This window comes from Paroedura picta, chromosome 3 (assembly GCF_049243985.1).
Source record: "Paroedura picta isolate Pp20150507F chromosome 3, Ppicta_v3.0, whole genome shotgun sequence".
Lineage (NCBI taxonomy): Eukaryota > Metazoa > Chordata > Lepidosauria > Squamata > Gekkonidae > Paroedura > Paroedura picta.
Genome location: NC_135371.1, coordinates 148,889,277 through 148,905,051, shown reverse-complemented (window position 1 = coordinate 148,905,051; position 15,775 = coordinate 148,889,277). Strand labels below are relative to the sequence as shown.

Genomic DNA, 15,775 nt, shown 5'->3' with positions numbered 1-15,775 from the left:
CCAAAACCCTGCATATCCTGTACAGCAGTAGCATTTCAGTAAGTATCACAATGCATATTTTTACTCTTACTTGGGGATCCGTATTTGAAGACTTAGATCTTGTTATGTCACCTATGACATGGCCCAAAATACTCATCTGTGTTACAGTGTGGTTCCTATTTTGATATGTTCTTGTATGGGGTTAGTGAATACAACTGACACCTAACGGGGTGAGGTGACTTCATTGGTGCTGATTCTGGCCATATGAAAATGTGTCAAGTTACAGGGACTTAATCAGTGGGTTTTCCTGTGATCGTGTACTGTTTCTAGAAGAGAAAAAAAGAAAAGCCTAAGTTGGTACTCGTTAGATGTGAATAGTGGTGTCAATCTACCTACCTCTTTCTTGGAAAGCTGTGTTCTTCTAGAAGTAGAGATGTGTTCTCAGTACTTTCTGTCTTCTAGTGGGCAGAGTTGGTGTGGCAATACTTAACGTGAAAAGGGGAACAGGGAAATGAGTAAATAGATGAGGCAAGGCTGTTTATTTATTATTTTAAATTCCTTGGGAAAGAGAGAGAGAGAGAGAATAGCCCCAACTAGTTGAGGGTTGGTATCACCCAGCCAGGTTTCAACAACCAGGTTTCTGTCCATAGAAACAACCAAGATCTGCTTGTTCTACAGCCAGGGGGAAGAAAAGAGTGTTAGTGCCATGGTTTTAACCTATCCTTAAAGGTCTCCTACAGTCAAGTACAGACAGATGTGCCCTAGTGGAGATGCACTGGATAAAAAAAAGGTAACTTCCAAAGTACAGAGAGCCTTTGTCTTCATTAAGGAATAGGCTTGCAGGATAGTCAAAGGTGTCAGCAAAGGTCATACTTCATAAGGACTGGCTAAAAGTTATCCCACATCAGAGCCTCCAGTTACCCCAAACCAGACTTTGTTCCTCCAGATAGAAGTAATTATATTAATTATATTTATTGTATTGCCTCCTGCCACTGTGTTGAATAAGTATTCCTGTACGAAGGTACGTGCTTCACAAATGACTATGAAAAGGGATCCTATTAAACAACAAATTACAGCATATGCTGTGCTGAGCCTAATATTTAAGCTGCCCTGTATTTGCACTGAAATTACTCTGCTTCCTTCCTTCCAGGTATCAAAAGATGATCGCAGTGATGTGGAGAGTAGCTCTGATGAGGAAGATGCAGCTTCAAACAGTAGAAAAGGAATCCGTAGCACTGCAAGCAATGGCGCCAATCGGATTAATGGTCACATAAGTAGTGGCCAATAGGCACGCAAGGAAGAAGACTGGGGGCAGGGGAAGCCTCCAGGACATAGAGACTTGTGTTCAAATTTCTAGATGTCCTGAACTCTACATTCTAAAGAAGTCTTTAATCAAGCTGCCCCCTCGTCCTCAGCAAACCTAAAACGGGCACAGGCACAGCCAATTTTGCACAGAAGGGATCAAGCTGATTTTTAGTGCAAAACTTATTTCGTGTTTCCCTTTTTAAAGACAATAAGTCATTTTGTATTTAATAGTATCCCAGCGAAAATATTTTTGTTGAAGTGTGTGTGTGTGTGTGTGTGTGTGAGAGAGAGCGAGCGAGCGAACGAGTGACAGGTTGCGAGTTTATGTGTTGTTTTGATCAACTTAAATTTTGAGGGAAAATGTTTGGAGTGGGCCTATGGAGGTTTTGATCTCCAGCAGTTTCTGTCTGCTGCTTCTTGAATGCACTCTATAATCTTTTGACAGCATGATCTAGTCTAATTTTTCAGCAACGGACGCAAAAGTTGTATCCTGTCAAGTCTATACTGTTAAGCAGCTAGGCATAGCAACCAGGTGGTTGTGATAGAGCCAGATGAACTCAAGGAGTCACTAATAATCATTGGGCTGTGATGTACTAAGAAAGTTATGTCTGCCTGTTTTGGGGTCGGAACTGGACCAAACTTGCAGTAGTTACTTTTAAAAAGTAGCATCCACCAAGTCTTCACTGTGGTTGTCTGAAATCTCCAGCTTCCCCCTACAAATCCTGTGGATGTGAAGGCACATAGCTACATCAACAGTTTATAGGTCTCTGTGCTGGGTTAGCCGTCATGGATGATCTGGAATCCATCGTTGACTTCCCCATAGAGGCAAATTGGGAAGTCATGTATATTTTCAGAAGAGAAATTTGTGTCCTGCACTTGCTTCAGTGACATGCTGCTGGGATGGAGAGGTTGCTTCACAAGTGCTCTGTGTTGTCGCCCTACCACCACTCCTTTTTTTTACTGTAAGGTACTTCAGGGGAGAGGGGAGATGGAAGACAGGGCTTTGGAAATTTCTTGAGTTATTTTATACTATTGTTTACTCTGTGATTAAAAAACGCCTTAAAGAACATGTTCTGGAAATATTGCTTTACTTTCAGCTGTATTTTAATGTTGGTTATCATTGCCACTGTACAATGGGATTACAATATGGACTCTGTATGGTTAGCGCTCTGTTGGTGATGGTTCAGAAGGCACTACTGCTGAGCCTGTTCCTGCTAAGCTCTTACTCCACCACGCACAATGTACATGTGACACACATTCACACACACACACACAATGCTGGTTTCACTAATCATTCCAGTACTTGAACCCCAACCATCCTGCTGTGCTCTTCCTCTGATCATGTAAGAGTTGCCATCACATGTTCAGAACCTTATCCCATGCTTATAGTTCAGTAGTTAGCAGCCAGCTTATGTTTTCCTAGATCTTTTATGAACTCAACATGCACTTATCTTACTCATATGAAGTACTGAGCCCAAAAGAATTGAGCCAAAAGGTGCCTACTACTCATTTATGGTACTATTATAGTGCCACCCAATCATTCTGGGTTCAATTTTTGGGTAAACAGCTATACATCTCTGAATTTATTCAGAAGGTGATCACAGCACTCCATTTTCCTGAGACCCATGTAATGTCTTGCTTAGGGGGCAACCTAGATGTGAAAGGCCAATCTGTGGCCACAGCTGCCTTTTCTTAGGAGACCGTACCCATTTACAATTTCTGCTGGTAGTAGAAAGAGGTGCTCTCGTTTCCCCTCTTGCATCTTTTGAAGTGCTCAAACAGGCATGGAGGGGGGAAATAAGACTGGACCCTCAGTGCAGCAGCAAAAGACAACCAGGAGGTGGTCCTCAGGGCAATGTTTAAATGACTACATTCTCCTCTAAAATGTTATTGGTGGCTGCCAGTTGGCCCCGTGGCCACCATCGTGTCTAGTTTAGCCCTTAGTTTGTATTCCTATTTTTGGTGTTTTGATACAGAAGCAACCTAGGCTGGAAAGAACAGAGTAGCTTGGATCCATCCACACACACACAGTTTTTTGTGTGCAAGAGCTTTTACAACACATTATTCTCTCTATTATAGTGCCCAGACATTGTTTGCGCATTACCTTGCACAAGCAGAAACACAGTGGGGAGTACAATAAATTTGATTTGGCATGAGTGGCTATTTGTGTTGTTTTCTTGCATTTCTGCTTGTGTAAGAAATATATAGCCCATGCAAGAAAAATTGTACTGGATCCAGTCCATCTGTACTTTCAACAGTCTTGTTTTGTAGGAAATATTTCACGTTTCCTTTTGCTGCTTGTTTGATCTCCATTTAATAAAGCTTCACTTTCCAGCATTTTGAAAAGATGTATGTAGAAGTTTATTGACAGTTTTGCAGTGTTTATGGGGTAATAAGAGTTCCTTTTTAAAGTTTAGAGACGTAAGCTGATGGCTCTCTGAGTCATACAAGGCTTATATGCAAATAGAGCAGAATAAGTGTCTAATGTAATGGGATGTTTGGGCATCACTTCACTGTGATGGCAGGGATACTGTTTCATGACACAAGTCAAGTTCCAGATGTTGCAGGAACAAGATATGCATTCACTCAGTTTTGGGCACTCCCGTTGAAGAGGGATGTAGACAAAGTGTGTGTCCAGAGGAGGGCAACAAAGATGGTGAGGGGCATGGAGACCAAGATGTATGAGGCAAGGTTGGAGGAGCTTGGTCTGTTTAGCCTGGAGAGGAGACAACTGAGAGGGGATCTGATAACCATCTTCAAGTATTTAAAAGGCTGTCATATTGAGGATGGAGCAGAATTGTTCTCTCTTGCCCCAGACGGACAGACCAGAACCAATGGGATGAAATTAATTCAAAAGAAATTCCATCTAAACATCTGGAAGAAGTTCCTGACAGAACAGTTTCTCAGTGGAACAGGCTTCCTTGGCGGCGGTGGGTTCTCCATCTTTGGAAATTTTTAAACAGAGGCTGGATAGCCATCTGACGGAGAAGCTGATTCTGTGAAGGTTCAAGGGAGTGGCAGGTTACAGTGGATGAGCGCTAGGGTTGTGAGTAGAATAATAGAATTAGAGTTGGAAGGGACATCCTGGGTCATCTAGTCCAACCCCCTGCACCATGCAGGACACCCACAACCCTATCGCTGACAGTGTAACCTGCAGAGTTTTAAAATATGAATGAAGTTAACTACAGCTAGAGGTGCCACCGAGAGATCTGCCATTCAAGTTGATCTAAAGGTAACTGAGATAAGTTCTTGAGAAAATGGCTGCTCTGAAGGATCGATTTTGTGGCATTATACTCGGGATGGCCATGAACTACAATTACCAAGAGCTTTGCCAGCACCATACACAGTTTGGCCACCCCTGTAATAGTCCCTCCCCTCACCAGGGTACACCCCCAAAATATCCAGGTATTTGCCAAAGCTGGCAGTCCTAACTACAACAAAGGAATTGTCATAAATACTCAAAAGCTATTGCTGACCAATGCCAGAGGCACCCAAGAGGAGTAATGCTTCCTACTGCAGTCTTCCATCTTTCAAATTAACAGATGAAAACATTCTGTAAACGCATCTTTAATAATACTTATTTACAGAAATGAGAGACGTTGTGCACACGATGTTTGAATGCATGGTCACACGGCTGTTTTTACGCTCTTCAGCATCCCAGCGTGCAATGTCCATTCTTTGCGGCAGAGATTCCTGATGGGAGTGTGGGCAATATAACCAACTGATAGGAATCCAACAGTCATGTACAGACCATCTTCAGTCCTTGACAGTATCTACATGTACCTGCTCCTCATTCACTTGCTCTAGGAGACTCCTGCGCTGAAAGAAACGGTATGCTCTAGCACTACATAGGTAGCTTCCATACAGTGTAAGGACCATCATCGAGCTGGAGACAGCTTTATAGCCAAAGTTTGCCAGCTGCTTTGCAGAAACCATTGCTGCTGTGGAAAAAGCAAAGATGGAGTCATTGAGTTTGTGAGCAATAGCAAGCAATACAAACTTTATTTACACAGGGCCTAGATAGCTTTATTGCAGAAAGATCGTACCATAAGGGTTATTTAATGGAACCAAAGATACAGTACCTGAGCAGGACTGATACAACAAAAACAGTGAGCCACATCAAGCAGTTGTCCACTATGACCATCCTCTTTGTTGTTGTCCACTATGTTGTTGTTGATGTTTGTTGTTGTCCACTATGACCATCCTCTTTATGTATACACAAACACTTCAGTAAACTGCAGCCCAAAACGTTAGGCTGCATTTCATAGGGCATTCTGAACTGGGTGTGGCACTGAGGAAAATCGCTATGGGTAGTAATAATTCCATCTGTGGAAGTGCTCTGTTGGCACCAAGTTTGTTATTTATAATTGAGTGGCTATAAGTGCTCCTCTTTGCGCTGCTGGCTCAGGGCAGTTCACAACAATTATAAACATAATCTTAATAACCTTAACAATAAAAATACAGTTTAAACAGTTAAAATTACTCGTTACCCGCTTCAGAAGCCAGCCCCTATAGGTCTTGTCCTCCGCATCCCCTTCTCCCATTCAGGGGGATGAGTTATTTTGACATAAGGACCATAAATAACCCTGATTAAATCACAGACCACCTTTATTTATTGCTGTAAATTATTGGGAAAATCAGTTTCCTTAGCTTCACTATAGCAACTGTCACATCAGGACTGTGTCTAATAAATACAAATGCACTCCCACTACTTTTGGAATACTTGTTTTTTCATTTATCCTAAATCATCATTTTATGTGGACACATCCTTGATAATGCAAATTTTTGCAACAATAATGCATAAAAAGCAAATATAGACTGTTCCTATGTTTACCATTGATCCAATGAAACTGATAGCAGTTCTGCACTCAGAAGTTAAGCAATATGTGGATCAGAGACCCACCAAAGGAATACCAGGGCTGCTATAGAGAGACAGGCAGTGGCAAATCACCTCAATTTCTTCCCTTGACAGCTCTTAATGGGTTACCAGAAGTCAGCTATAACTTTACAGTACTTTATACACACATGGCACACAAATGCTTCCTACAATGAATATACAGCCATCCTTCACCTTGCATATGCCTCTCAACATTCATCAGTGACGTGTTTCCTAGAAAAATAAGAATTTAAGTTTTCTGCTATCTTGTGACCTGATTTAGCATGTTTATGTTAACATTTTTAGTGACAAATTTTTAAAACACCCCATGTTAGTCTTACCCCTGAGTGGCAGTTATCCACATCAGAAGATCAACACATTCTGGTATGTTTAAAAGCTTTAAAAATTTCCTCCAAATGCCTTCAACAGCACAGGGCATTCTACCAACCTCTTACCAACTCACTCTTTGGCAGGTGTGGAAAGAAGATAGTACAGAGACCTAGGTAACCTGTTTTGATCCAAATGCCCCCCATGCAAAATCTGCCCATGTGCTGGCAAATGAGGGAGTGGGGAAAGAAGGAAAGGGTTATACTGACATTTCAAGGATTCTGCTTGCTACATAAGTCTGGGCCAAAACCACGCCGATTGCTTTCTGCAGCACAAGTAACCTCAGCAGTGCTGCTCGTACCTGGGTCGCCGAGGCAGACATGTGCCGCTGCAAGCATGCATGACTGGCTGCCCAGCCTTTTTCCACAGAGGCTTTTATCATTGCTGCCTTGTTCTTATTTTAATTTTTCTTTTGTATATTGGAGAAGAGTTGGTTCTTAGATGCTGCTTTTCTCTACCAGGAGTCTCAAAGCGGCTTACAGTCGCCTTCCCATTCCTCTCCCCACAACAGACACCCTGTGAGGTGGGTGAGGCTGAGAGAGCCCTGATATTAGAGAGCCCCATCTCGGCCAGAGCAGTTCTATCAGTTCTGTGGCGAGCTCAAGGTCACCCAGCTGGCTGCATGTGGAGAAGGAGCAGCGGGGAATCAAACCCTCCTCGCCAGGTTAGAAGCCGCCATTGCTAGCCACTATTAATTAATTGATTAATTGCATTTATATACCGCCCTCCCCGGAGGCTACACCAAGCTGGCTCTCCGTATTGCACCTTACGGTTCGAGGAAAGAGATACTTCGCTCTCTCTCTCGGTCCCTCCTCGTTAGGCAGTCGCGGCGCTCACCTGTCAATGACCGCCGGAGCCGCTGCCCACACCTGCGAGGCTCTTCGGGGCAGGTGGCGAGCTGCACGCGCAGCTGGCAGGCTTACTTCCGGGCCTTTCTTCTTCGCGGTCCCAGTCGCATAAGCAGCACGCCTAGAGCCCTCCCTTCACGCGACCCTGACCCCTCGCCCGGCACTTGCTCGCCTGCAGCTTTCCGCTTCCGGCCATAGAGACATCAGGCGGAGGCTTCTATTGCCGCTCGCCATTAAGAAGCGCTCCCGGATCCGCAGTGCACCTTGGGACCTGTAGTTTTTTAAAGAGACCCTCTCTCCTCTGAGATTCTTCCAGGAAGATAGGGTAATGGTTGGGGAAGAAAGGTCGCGGGAGTTATATTGAGCATCGTGAGCTAGATGCGTGTCATTGTATGGCTGAAGAACTTAGGGCTGCATGCGTATCGTAATGTATGGGAAGTTGCAATGTGAAATCTCGTGATTTTCACATTCATTCCTCTGTGGGGGCGATAATACTGGTTTATCTAGCCTCACAGCGATGTATGAATAATAATAATAATAATAATAATAATAATAAATAATTGCCGATAACATTGAACACATCAGAGCACATAACAGCTGTCCTGCTTGAGGAATTCTTAGCTATTAAAAACAGGGTTGCAGACTCGTAGTCAACTACAGAACCGAAACCAAGCATCCGTCCTTTTTGCTTGATTGTCTTGAGATATAAGACCAAATCCCCTTTTCTTACTACAGAAATTGTATTCAGAGAAATGCGATCAGGAATCCAAAGCGTCTGTTCAAAAGGGTAGCCCTGTCAGTCTGCTGAGGACAGAATTGAGTCTCATGGTACAAATCTCCCAAAAGTATCATGGCATACGTTTTTGTGAGCCAGAGTCCAAAAGTGCATATTTTGTGGAAATCGTTGTTACTCCCCGTTTCTTTCGATCTGAGGAGAAGAGAGAAGGGGCTACAGTAAGAACCCATCAAGGGAGGCTTTGTCTGCAGCCAGCTGAGAAAGAGTGCTACCGTGAGTAGATTATGCCCTGGGTTTTCCAACAATTTTGAAACTCACTGGGCTCAATTAAAAAAAAAATTGCACCTCACGCCATATTCCTCTCAGGTATGTTCCATTTTTTCAACACAGTTTTCCCAATATTCAGACTCAACCATGCAGTCAATGCACTTTCCCCCCGGGATATCCAAGAGTGGATTTCCCCCAATTTATCTGAGAAATGCATGTCTTTTGCACAATCTTCCTTGAGCAGATGTACTTCCTCCATTGGGTTTTCTTCCTCCTCTCCACAGCCATGCCTCTCCCACCAACATTGTGCTGTGATCTCTGCTCACTGGTGAATTTCAGGCAAGGGGTGCGTTTTGAAAACAGAGAGTAGGCATTTGCAAGAAAAAGATTTGGACTGCTTTTGATTTGGTCTGAATCGATTCATCGAAATCATCTACCTTTTTACCATTGAGAAGCCCCTGAAACATTCTTCAGGCTTCAAGAACCCCCAGAAGTGGTGCGATCTTGCAGAATACGGTTGGGAAGTATAGCTGTGGACATGCCCACCTAGGACCCCCCCTTCCCACCCCTTCTCGGTCCATCATTGCCCATTTGGGGACTGACATTATTCAGCAATTGGAGCAAGGTTGGAAAATGGCAACCCATACCGGATTCCGCCAAATCATGCCTGAATCAACAGTGATTCAAGTACTTTTCAGCCGTATCAAATTGCACATGCCTAGCAGAGAGTAGTCGTTAAGCTACTTTCACTTCCAGATTTTCTATTTTAGTAGAAAGTTTTCCTCCTTCATTTTGTCCTAACTTCTATGCTGCAGAAGCATTTTTCTGCTTTAGGAGCCCACTTAAGTTTTTTGAGAATTGAGGTTCAGCGTTAGCGTTAGAATGACTGAAGACAAGCCCGTCTTGCCTACAGCCACTTCCTCCTTCATGTTTCCTCCTGACATGCATTCACATGGGGTCTGTGTGCATGTGAGACGGTATGATCCTTTCCTTTCTTGGCATTTTTTTTAAATTAAGGGATTGTGGAACAGTTTGATTCCTTTACAAAAATGAATCTAACATAGTATTGCTTTTCTTTCTTTAAAAGAAAACCCAGAAAACCCTTTATATATGGCTCATAGGCTTCAATTTATAAAATGGATCAGATAACTCAGTAAGGTATTAGCCTGGAGATCATAATATTGTGAGTTCAAGGCTACCTGTAGGTCTTTATTTTTTCCCCACAGAGTTTAATATTTTTTATTTTGAAAAGCTTATGCTTTAAAAATGGCTGTACCATGTTTTCAAAGTAAAAACAATAAAAACCTCTGTGCGGAAAAATAAAGACCCACAGATAGCTTTGTTGTAACCTCTCGGCTAGCATCTTACTGACTGAATTATCTTTCACATTGTAACATGAAGCCTATAAGCCAAAGGGTTCTCTGCCAAGAAAATAACAGCGTGCAACCACACCCACACCCCCTGTTTGTATATGTAAGGAGGGAGTAGCTGTAGGCAAGAAGGGCTTGTCTTTAATAGTTCTGATGCTAAGGGGGCTCATAAAACAGAAAAATGCTTTCACAGTGCAGAAGACAAAAATGAAGGTGGGAAAACTTACCACCGAAACGGAAAACCTGGAAGTTGAAGCAGCTTTAAGACTCATTAAAGTTTCAAAAGGCACCCCCTGCTTGAAACTGACTAATGAGCAGAGACCAACAGGGGGGGAAAAAAAGGGGGGGAGTTCTCACTAATCAGTTTTTTCTCATTAGTATGCAGAGTTAAACACTGTGGAGTACAAAAATATGAGAAAGAAGATATGTGCAGGGTGCAGGAACAGGATGTGAATTAAAGGAGTACCGGCTCAATTCACGGAGAATCAAAATTAAACTGTGAATGCAGAAAACATCTTGGGAATTGGAACATGACAATACTTAAACAGTAAAGAACAATAAAACTCATTTGTTACTCAAAGAAACCTGAAGGAAGAAAACCAGGTTTCAATTACAAAGTATTTGAAAAGGAGAGATCACAACAATTTTTAAAAATCTTGTAACATATGCAGCTGTATTGGGATTTGCCTTATGACATTTTCCTCTAGATTGTGTGACATTTGTTTTCCTGAAGTCAAAACTGCTTAGAAGAGGGGTTTCTGGAAGGTGCTGTTTATCATGTTATAATGTACAATGAGAGATGTTGTATGCTAGTGGAATTTTTACCCAATAAATTACCAAAAATCTTGGAAGAAATATTCAAATATATGATGACTGCAGCTAGAACGATCTCTGTAGAACAGCCTTTCTCAACTTTTTTACTGTTGAGGAACCTCTGAAATATTCTTTAGGCTTTGAGAAACTCCAGAAGTGGTGCAATCATGCTGAATATGGTTGGGAAGCGTAGCTGTGTACATGCCCACTCGGGGCCCCTCCCATTCCCACCTTTTCCAGGCCCATCATTGGCCATTTTGGGATAGGTGGAGTCAACATGGCTACATATGGTCATATCACCCAATAAATGTTTAACACATTTGAAAAATGTATTAAAATTAATTAACTCCCACCTATTTGGGAAAGTCTTCCAGGGCCATCAAGAAACCACAGAGTTTCACAAAACCCTGACTGAGAAAGCCTGATGAAGAGAAATGGGAAAGTGCTGAATATACTGTAATGGTGAAATTAATGTCATATTTGAAAAACAGATACATTTTGACCTTTGAGGGAAAATGAAGAGTCCATCATGAAAACAGAACATGTTTAAAATGTATAATTTTATATAGAATTAGTACCATAACTATGTATATTTTTATTGTCCTCTTTTTGATATGTGACATATGTTGATATATTATTCTGAATTATAGTATAATCGTTCGTTCAAATGCTAATGTGGATTTGTAGAGATAATAAAATATATTATTATTATTATTATTATTATTATTAATTAGATTTATTTCCCGCCACTCCATGTAGGCTCGTGGCGGGTCACAACAGTCCACAACAATATATTGGAATCAGTAGTGAAAATAAAAATATCTGTATAGTGACAACACAGCAGTAAACTTTTGTTACATATCAAATATTGTTAAGATTTAGATGAGGAGATGGGGATAACCATGTTAAGAATTTGATGAGGAGGAGAGGGGGATAATCTGGAATGCTCATCAATTTATATTTTATTGCATTACACAATGTAGAATAGCTCTTAAATTGTTATGTCTTATCTTTTCTTACTTTTCCTTTTGTCTGTTGCTTGTTTGAATTTTTTTTTAATTTCAAATGAGAGATGTTGCAGTTCGTGGAATGTGAAAAGGAATAGAGTCCTTCCTTCTGTTTCATCTGCCATTCTGGTTCAGTGGTAAACTCCTCTTATCCTTGCAGAGGGAAAGTTGGGTTTAAAGGGTTTTTTGTGCACTCAATTTTCAGGTCCATGTTACCTTCTTGTATAACTATATAGGGAAGCAGCATTCCCTTACAGCAGGCCCCTCCCCCCATAAGGACTGGTGTGTTGGAGTATGTTGAAGAACTGTATTGTGACTCAAACAAACAGCAGATATTAGGGCTGCCAGTTCTGGGTTGGGAAATACCTGGGGACTTTGGGGGTGGAGCCAGTGGGCAGGACTTGGGGCAGAGAGGGACCTCAGTGGAGTATAATGCTACAGAGTCCATCCTCCAAAACTGCCATTTTCTCCAAGGGAACTGATCTCTGTTGCTTGGAGATGAGGTATAGTTTCAGGGGATCCCCAGGTCTGACCTGGAGAGTGGCATCCCTAGGCACAATAGAGCAATAATTATAGTCTGAACTGCCTACTCTGCTATTTATAGCTACTTTTAAAAGCTGCTGACCTGTCCAGCTCAAGGCTACTTGATATGCCCAGAGTTGTATAGACCAGGGAAAAGGCAGCTTTGATAGCTGACTCAAGCATAGTCTCATGTTTTCTTCTTGTCATTACTGGCTTCTGTCAAATGGTTGTATCCTGATAGCGCTAGTACTTATTGTGTGAAGTAGGAATATGCTGTTGCTTGCTACGGTAATAACTTGTAAGACTGGAGGGCTGGCTGTTCCCCAGAGCAGGGGAGAGATATTTCCTGCGGAACGGGACACTTTCAAAATGGCTGCTTCCTACAGCTATGGGGCAACACTGGAATATTTCTGCCCCCGTAAAAACAAGATTGTCTTTATTATAAGCGAGGCCTGCTCTGCCTTAAGACTGAGAACAGCCCTGAACATGCTGCTGTGTTAGCAGAATATAATTCCAAATGGCAAAGGGGAGACTTTTTATAGCAGCTGCAAAGGGCAGGGAGATTGTCAATGAGACCTTGGAGAGTTTTGGAGTCGGAGACTGATTCATGTGGGGAAATGCTGCTTCGCAGCCAGCAGGAGCCTGCATCATGATACTTTCTTCCTCCTACTGTTACAAATGGCAGTAGGTTTGCGAGGTTCCCTCTGGCCACCAGGGGGAGTGGGGGGGGGGAGAGCTGACAGATCCAGGGTGTATTATGCATCACAGAAAACTTGCAAAAACAATGTCTTTTTAAATTCTTAACGTGGCACCATTTTTGCAGTGCGAAACCCATCATATTATTTTCATTTTTGCATTGCAAATGCTGGCCACAGTTCTGGCAGCATTTTATCAGTGAAGCTTCTGAAACTAGCGTTACAGCGAATTTTCTTTTTTTACGGCACTGAGAACAGTCTTTTTTTGATGCATAAATGTCAGTGTGTTTTTGGCCTCCTCCCCTTCTCTGCTTGCAGTCCCTCATCTATCAAGGGGAGCTCAAGCGCCTGCTGCTGATACTTTGCCTTTGTCAGTGATCACGTGAACATGCCATTTCCCCTGGCAACCCAGCAAACTTTATTGCTATGTAACTTAGTAGAAATTACACTGTCATATGCATTTCCTTCACAGCCTTCCACGAATGCTCCTGAGACTACAAAGCTCTACCTCTGACTGCAAAACTACCTCTGGAGTGGGGGGGGAGGGGGCTCAAGGTGCCTGCTGCTGATTTCTGCTTCCTTAGTGTCAGCGATCAGGTGAACCTGCAATTTGATTCAGTCTCTCATTGGTCATAATATCCCAAGGACAGCCTGGGTGTTCCACGTGTTTTTTTCTTAAGAATGAAGGGGCTTTGTTTTAACTCTGGGTGGCTCTGGTAGCCAGTTTAGAGCAATTTCCCCCAGAAATCAGTCCTTCATAGCTTGAGTTCCTCACACCAAGGCTTTCTGTCTTACAGATACTGGCTACGATTGAAATGCTAATTACGGACAATGGTTGAACTGTGAATGACATTGCCTAGCAACGGAAGTCCCTCCTAAAATTCTCATCCCCTTCGCAGAGGAACTTTTTAAGGTGCATAATCGCTGAACAAAAACAAAAACAAATACAGTAGCACAGCTCATACATAAATGGGAATGTTTTAAAAACATTTTTAAAAGAACCATTTAAAAGGGTTGGTGAACTGACTGCATTGAAAACTGATACATGCATAATTTCCCCAGGTTGGGGAGCTCTTGGAGATTGGGGATGGAGCCTACGGAGGTTAGGGTCCTCAGGAGGTTACAATGCCACTGAGTTCACCCTCCCAAGCACCCATTTTTCCCCTGGGGAATTGATCTCTGTATATATATGAACTGTAATTCTGGTGGATATCCAAGTCCCACCTGGATACTGGCATGGCTTGGATGACTGGAATGGCTTGCAGCCATTACAGCAGAGAGGGCATAGCCACCTGCTTTGGAGGGGGGGAGTGAAAGGAGGGCCAGTGGCCATTTAAACTGAACAGCTGATTAGCAGATTGGTCAAACTGTTAAGTTTAAATGGCTGCAGCCATTTCAGTGGCATAAATATGCCTAAATAAAAACTGGGGAAAAACAGCTTTTATTTGGGTCAGCTATACTAGAGCCTCTTGTGGCGCAGAGTGGTAAGGCAGCCGCCTGAAAGCTTTGCCCATGAGGTTGGGAGTTCAATCCCAGCAGCCGGCTCAAGGTTGACTCAGCCTTTCATCCTTCCGAGGTCGGTAAAATGAGGACCCAGCTTGCTGGGGGGTAAACGGTAATGACTGGGGAAGGCACTGGCAAACCACCCCGTATTGAGTCTGCCATGAAAATGCTAGAGGGCGTCACCCCAAGGGTCAGACATGACTCGGTGCTTGCACAGGGGATACCTTTACCTTTACCTTTTTATACTAGTAGCCAGAATAGATTATTCGTCTTAGAAATACCCAAACTCCTGGCATTTTTTCTCTTTAGGTGAACCAAATGCACGTGCCTAGTTGTTCATTGTGAAGTGCCAGCTAGTTGTTCACTACCTGTATCCATGTGCAGTTCATTCAAGTCAGCAGGCCAGGCAGGCAAAAATTAAGTAGGTTAAAAAAATCTGCTGGGTTAGTTCCCTTGGACTATCTTTCAACAGATGGTTCACAACTATCTTCTATCTCACCCTTCCTCCAAGGAGCTCGGGGTAAAAGACAAGATCCTTCCCTCCCCCATTTTATCCTACCAAACCTGTGAGGCAGGGCAGGCTAAGAGTGAGAGACTAGCCCTGATATGAGTGGGTGGGTTTGATCACAGATGTCTCCCATTTTAGTTCTACATTCTGGATCCTGGGGCAGATGGATCTGCCAGTGCTTGAAGTAGTTGACAGAAGGAGCAGCTTCCTGAGCAAAGGGACCTTGCTTGGAACCAGGGGACCAGAAAAGGGTGGACCACAGAGGGGATGGAACCTCCCCAAAGGCAATTCAATACCCTTTTGGGAGGAAAAAGGAAGTTGTCATGGTAGCTGGAAGAAAGTTCTCTAAGTATACTAGACTGCTGGCAAGTAGGGTTGGTGGTTGCCAGTCTCCAAGATCAGTCCCCTGTGGAAGTGGCTGCTTTAGAGGAGAGACTTCATGGCATTATATCCTGGTGAGGTCCCTCTGTAAACCCTGCCCTCCCTGGGTTCCAGCCCCTAAATCTCCAGGCGTTTCTCCTCTCGGAGCTGGCAACCCTAGAAGCAAGCAATTCATGGATCACACTGCTCTTTCCCTAGCCACACAGCAGAATTCTTTTTTAGAAAAACAGACCCTCCTTGCTTTTGACTGTGGAATAAGGAGCTCCCCCCTCCTTTTTTTTCTTTTTTTGCTGGCTGAGTGGAAAGGTCACCAAGTGTCCAGCAATTCAGAGTGTCTAATAAAAGGCACAGCTCCTCCTGCCGCATGGGCAGATTGAATTGCCACTGGGGGAGGGGGTGGGCAGGCCTGGAAAGGTCACTTCAGAATGAAGAAAGCTGCAGTGGTAGGAGAGCTTTGGGAAAGGAACAGGATCCCCCCCCCCCCAAATCATGGGCTCCCCATGAAAGAATTCTCCTGCTCAAGAAACAAAAGCTATTCCAAACATTGCCTATCACGGACAATCAGAATGAGCAGAACC

The 15,775-nt window shown here is 43.2% G+C and overlaps 2 protein-coding genes across 6 annotated transcripts in view; one reads left to right on the top strand and one right to left on the bottom strand.

Moving 5' to 3' along the window:
- CERS5 (ceramide synthase 5) overlaps nucleotides 1-3,630 on the top strand; it is a 49,556-nt gene extending 45,926 nt beyond the window's left edge. For 3 of the 4 annotated variants that reach the window (XM_077328651.1, XM_077328653.1, XM_077328654.1), the window contains one exon: nucleotides 1,130-3,630. In XM_077328651.1, coding sequence (XP_077184766.1) covers nucleotides 1,130-1,267 — 138 coding nt within the window. In that variant the 3' untranslated portion in view covers nucleotides 1,268-3,630. The remainder of the gene's footprint in view (nucleotides 1-1,129) is intronic. The other variant, XR_013229541.1, reaches the window with a different exon arrangement.
- Nucleotides 3,631-4,835: 1,205 nt separating this feature from the next.
- COX14 (cytochrome c oxidase assembly factor COX14) lies at nucleotides 4,836-7,577 on the bottom strand. Of its 2 annotated transcripts, none has more exons than XR_013229542.1 (2): nucleotides 7,385-7,577; nucleotides 4,836-5,225 (listed from the first exon to the last, which is right to left on the bottom strand). XR_013229542.1 is itself a non-coding variant. In XM_077328657.1 (2 exons), the coding sequence occupies exon 2, from the start codon at nucleotides 5,218-5,220 to the stop codon at nucleotides 5,041-5,043; it is 180 nt and encodes a 59-aa protein (XP_077184772.1). In that variant the 5' UTR covers nucleotides 5,221-5,222; nucleotides 7,385-7,564; the 3' UTR covers nucleotides 4,836-5,040. The 2 variants fall into 2 exon arrangements, 1 of the variants encoding a protein (XP_077184772.1); XM_077328657.1 differs by having other exon boundaries at nucleotides 4,836-5,222; nucleotides 7,385-7,564.
- Nucleotides 7,578-15,775: the final 8,198 nt, after the last annotated feature.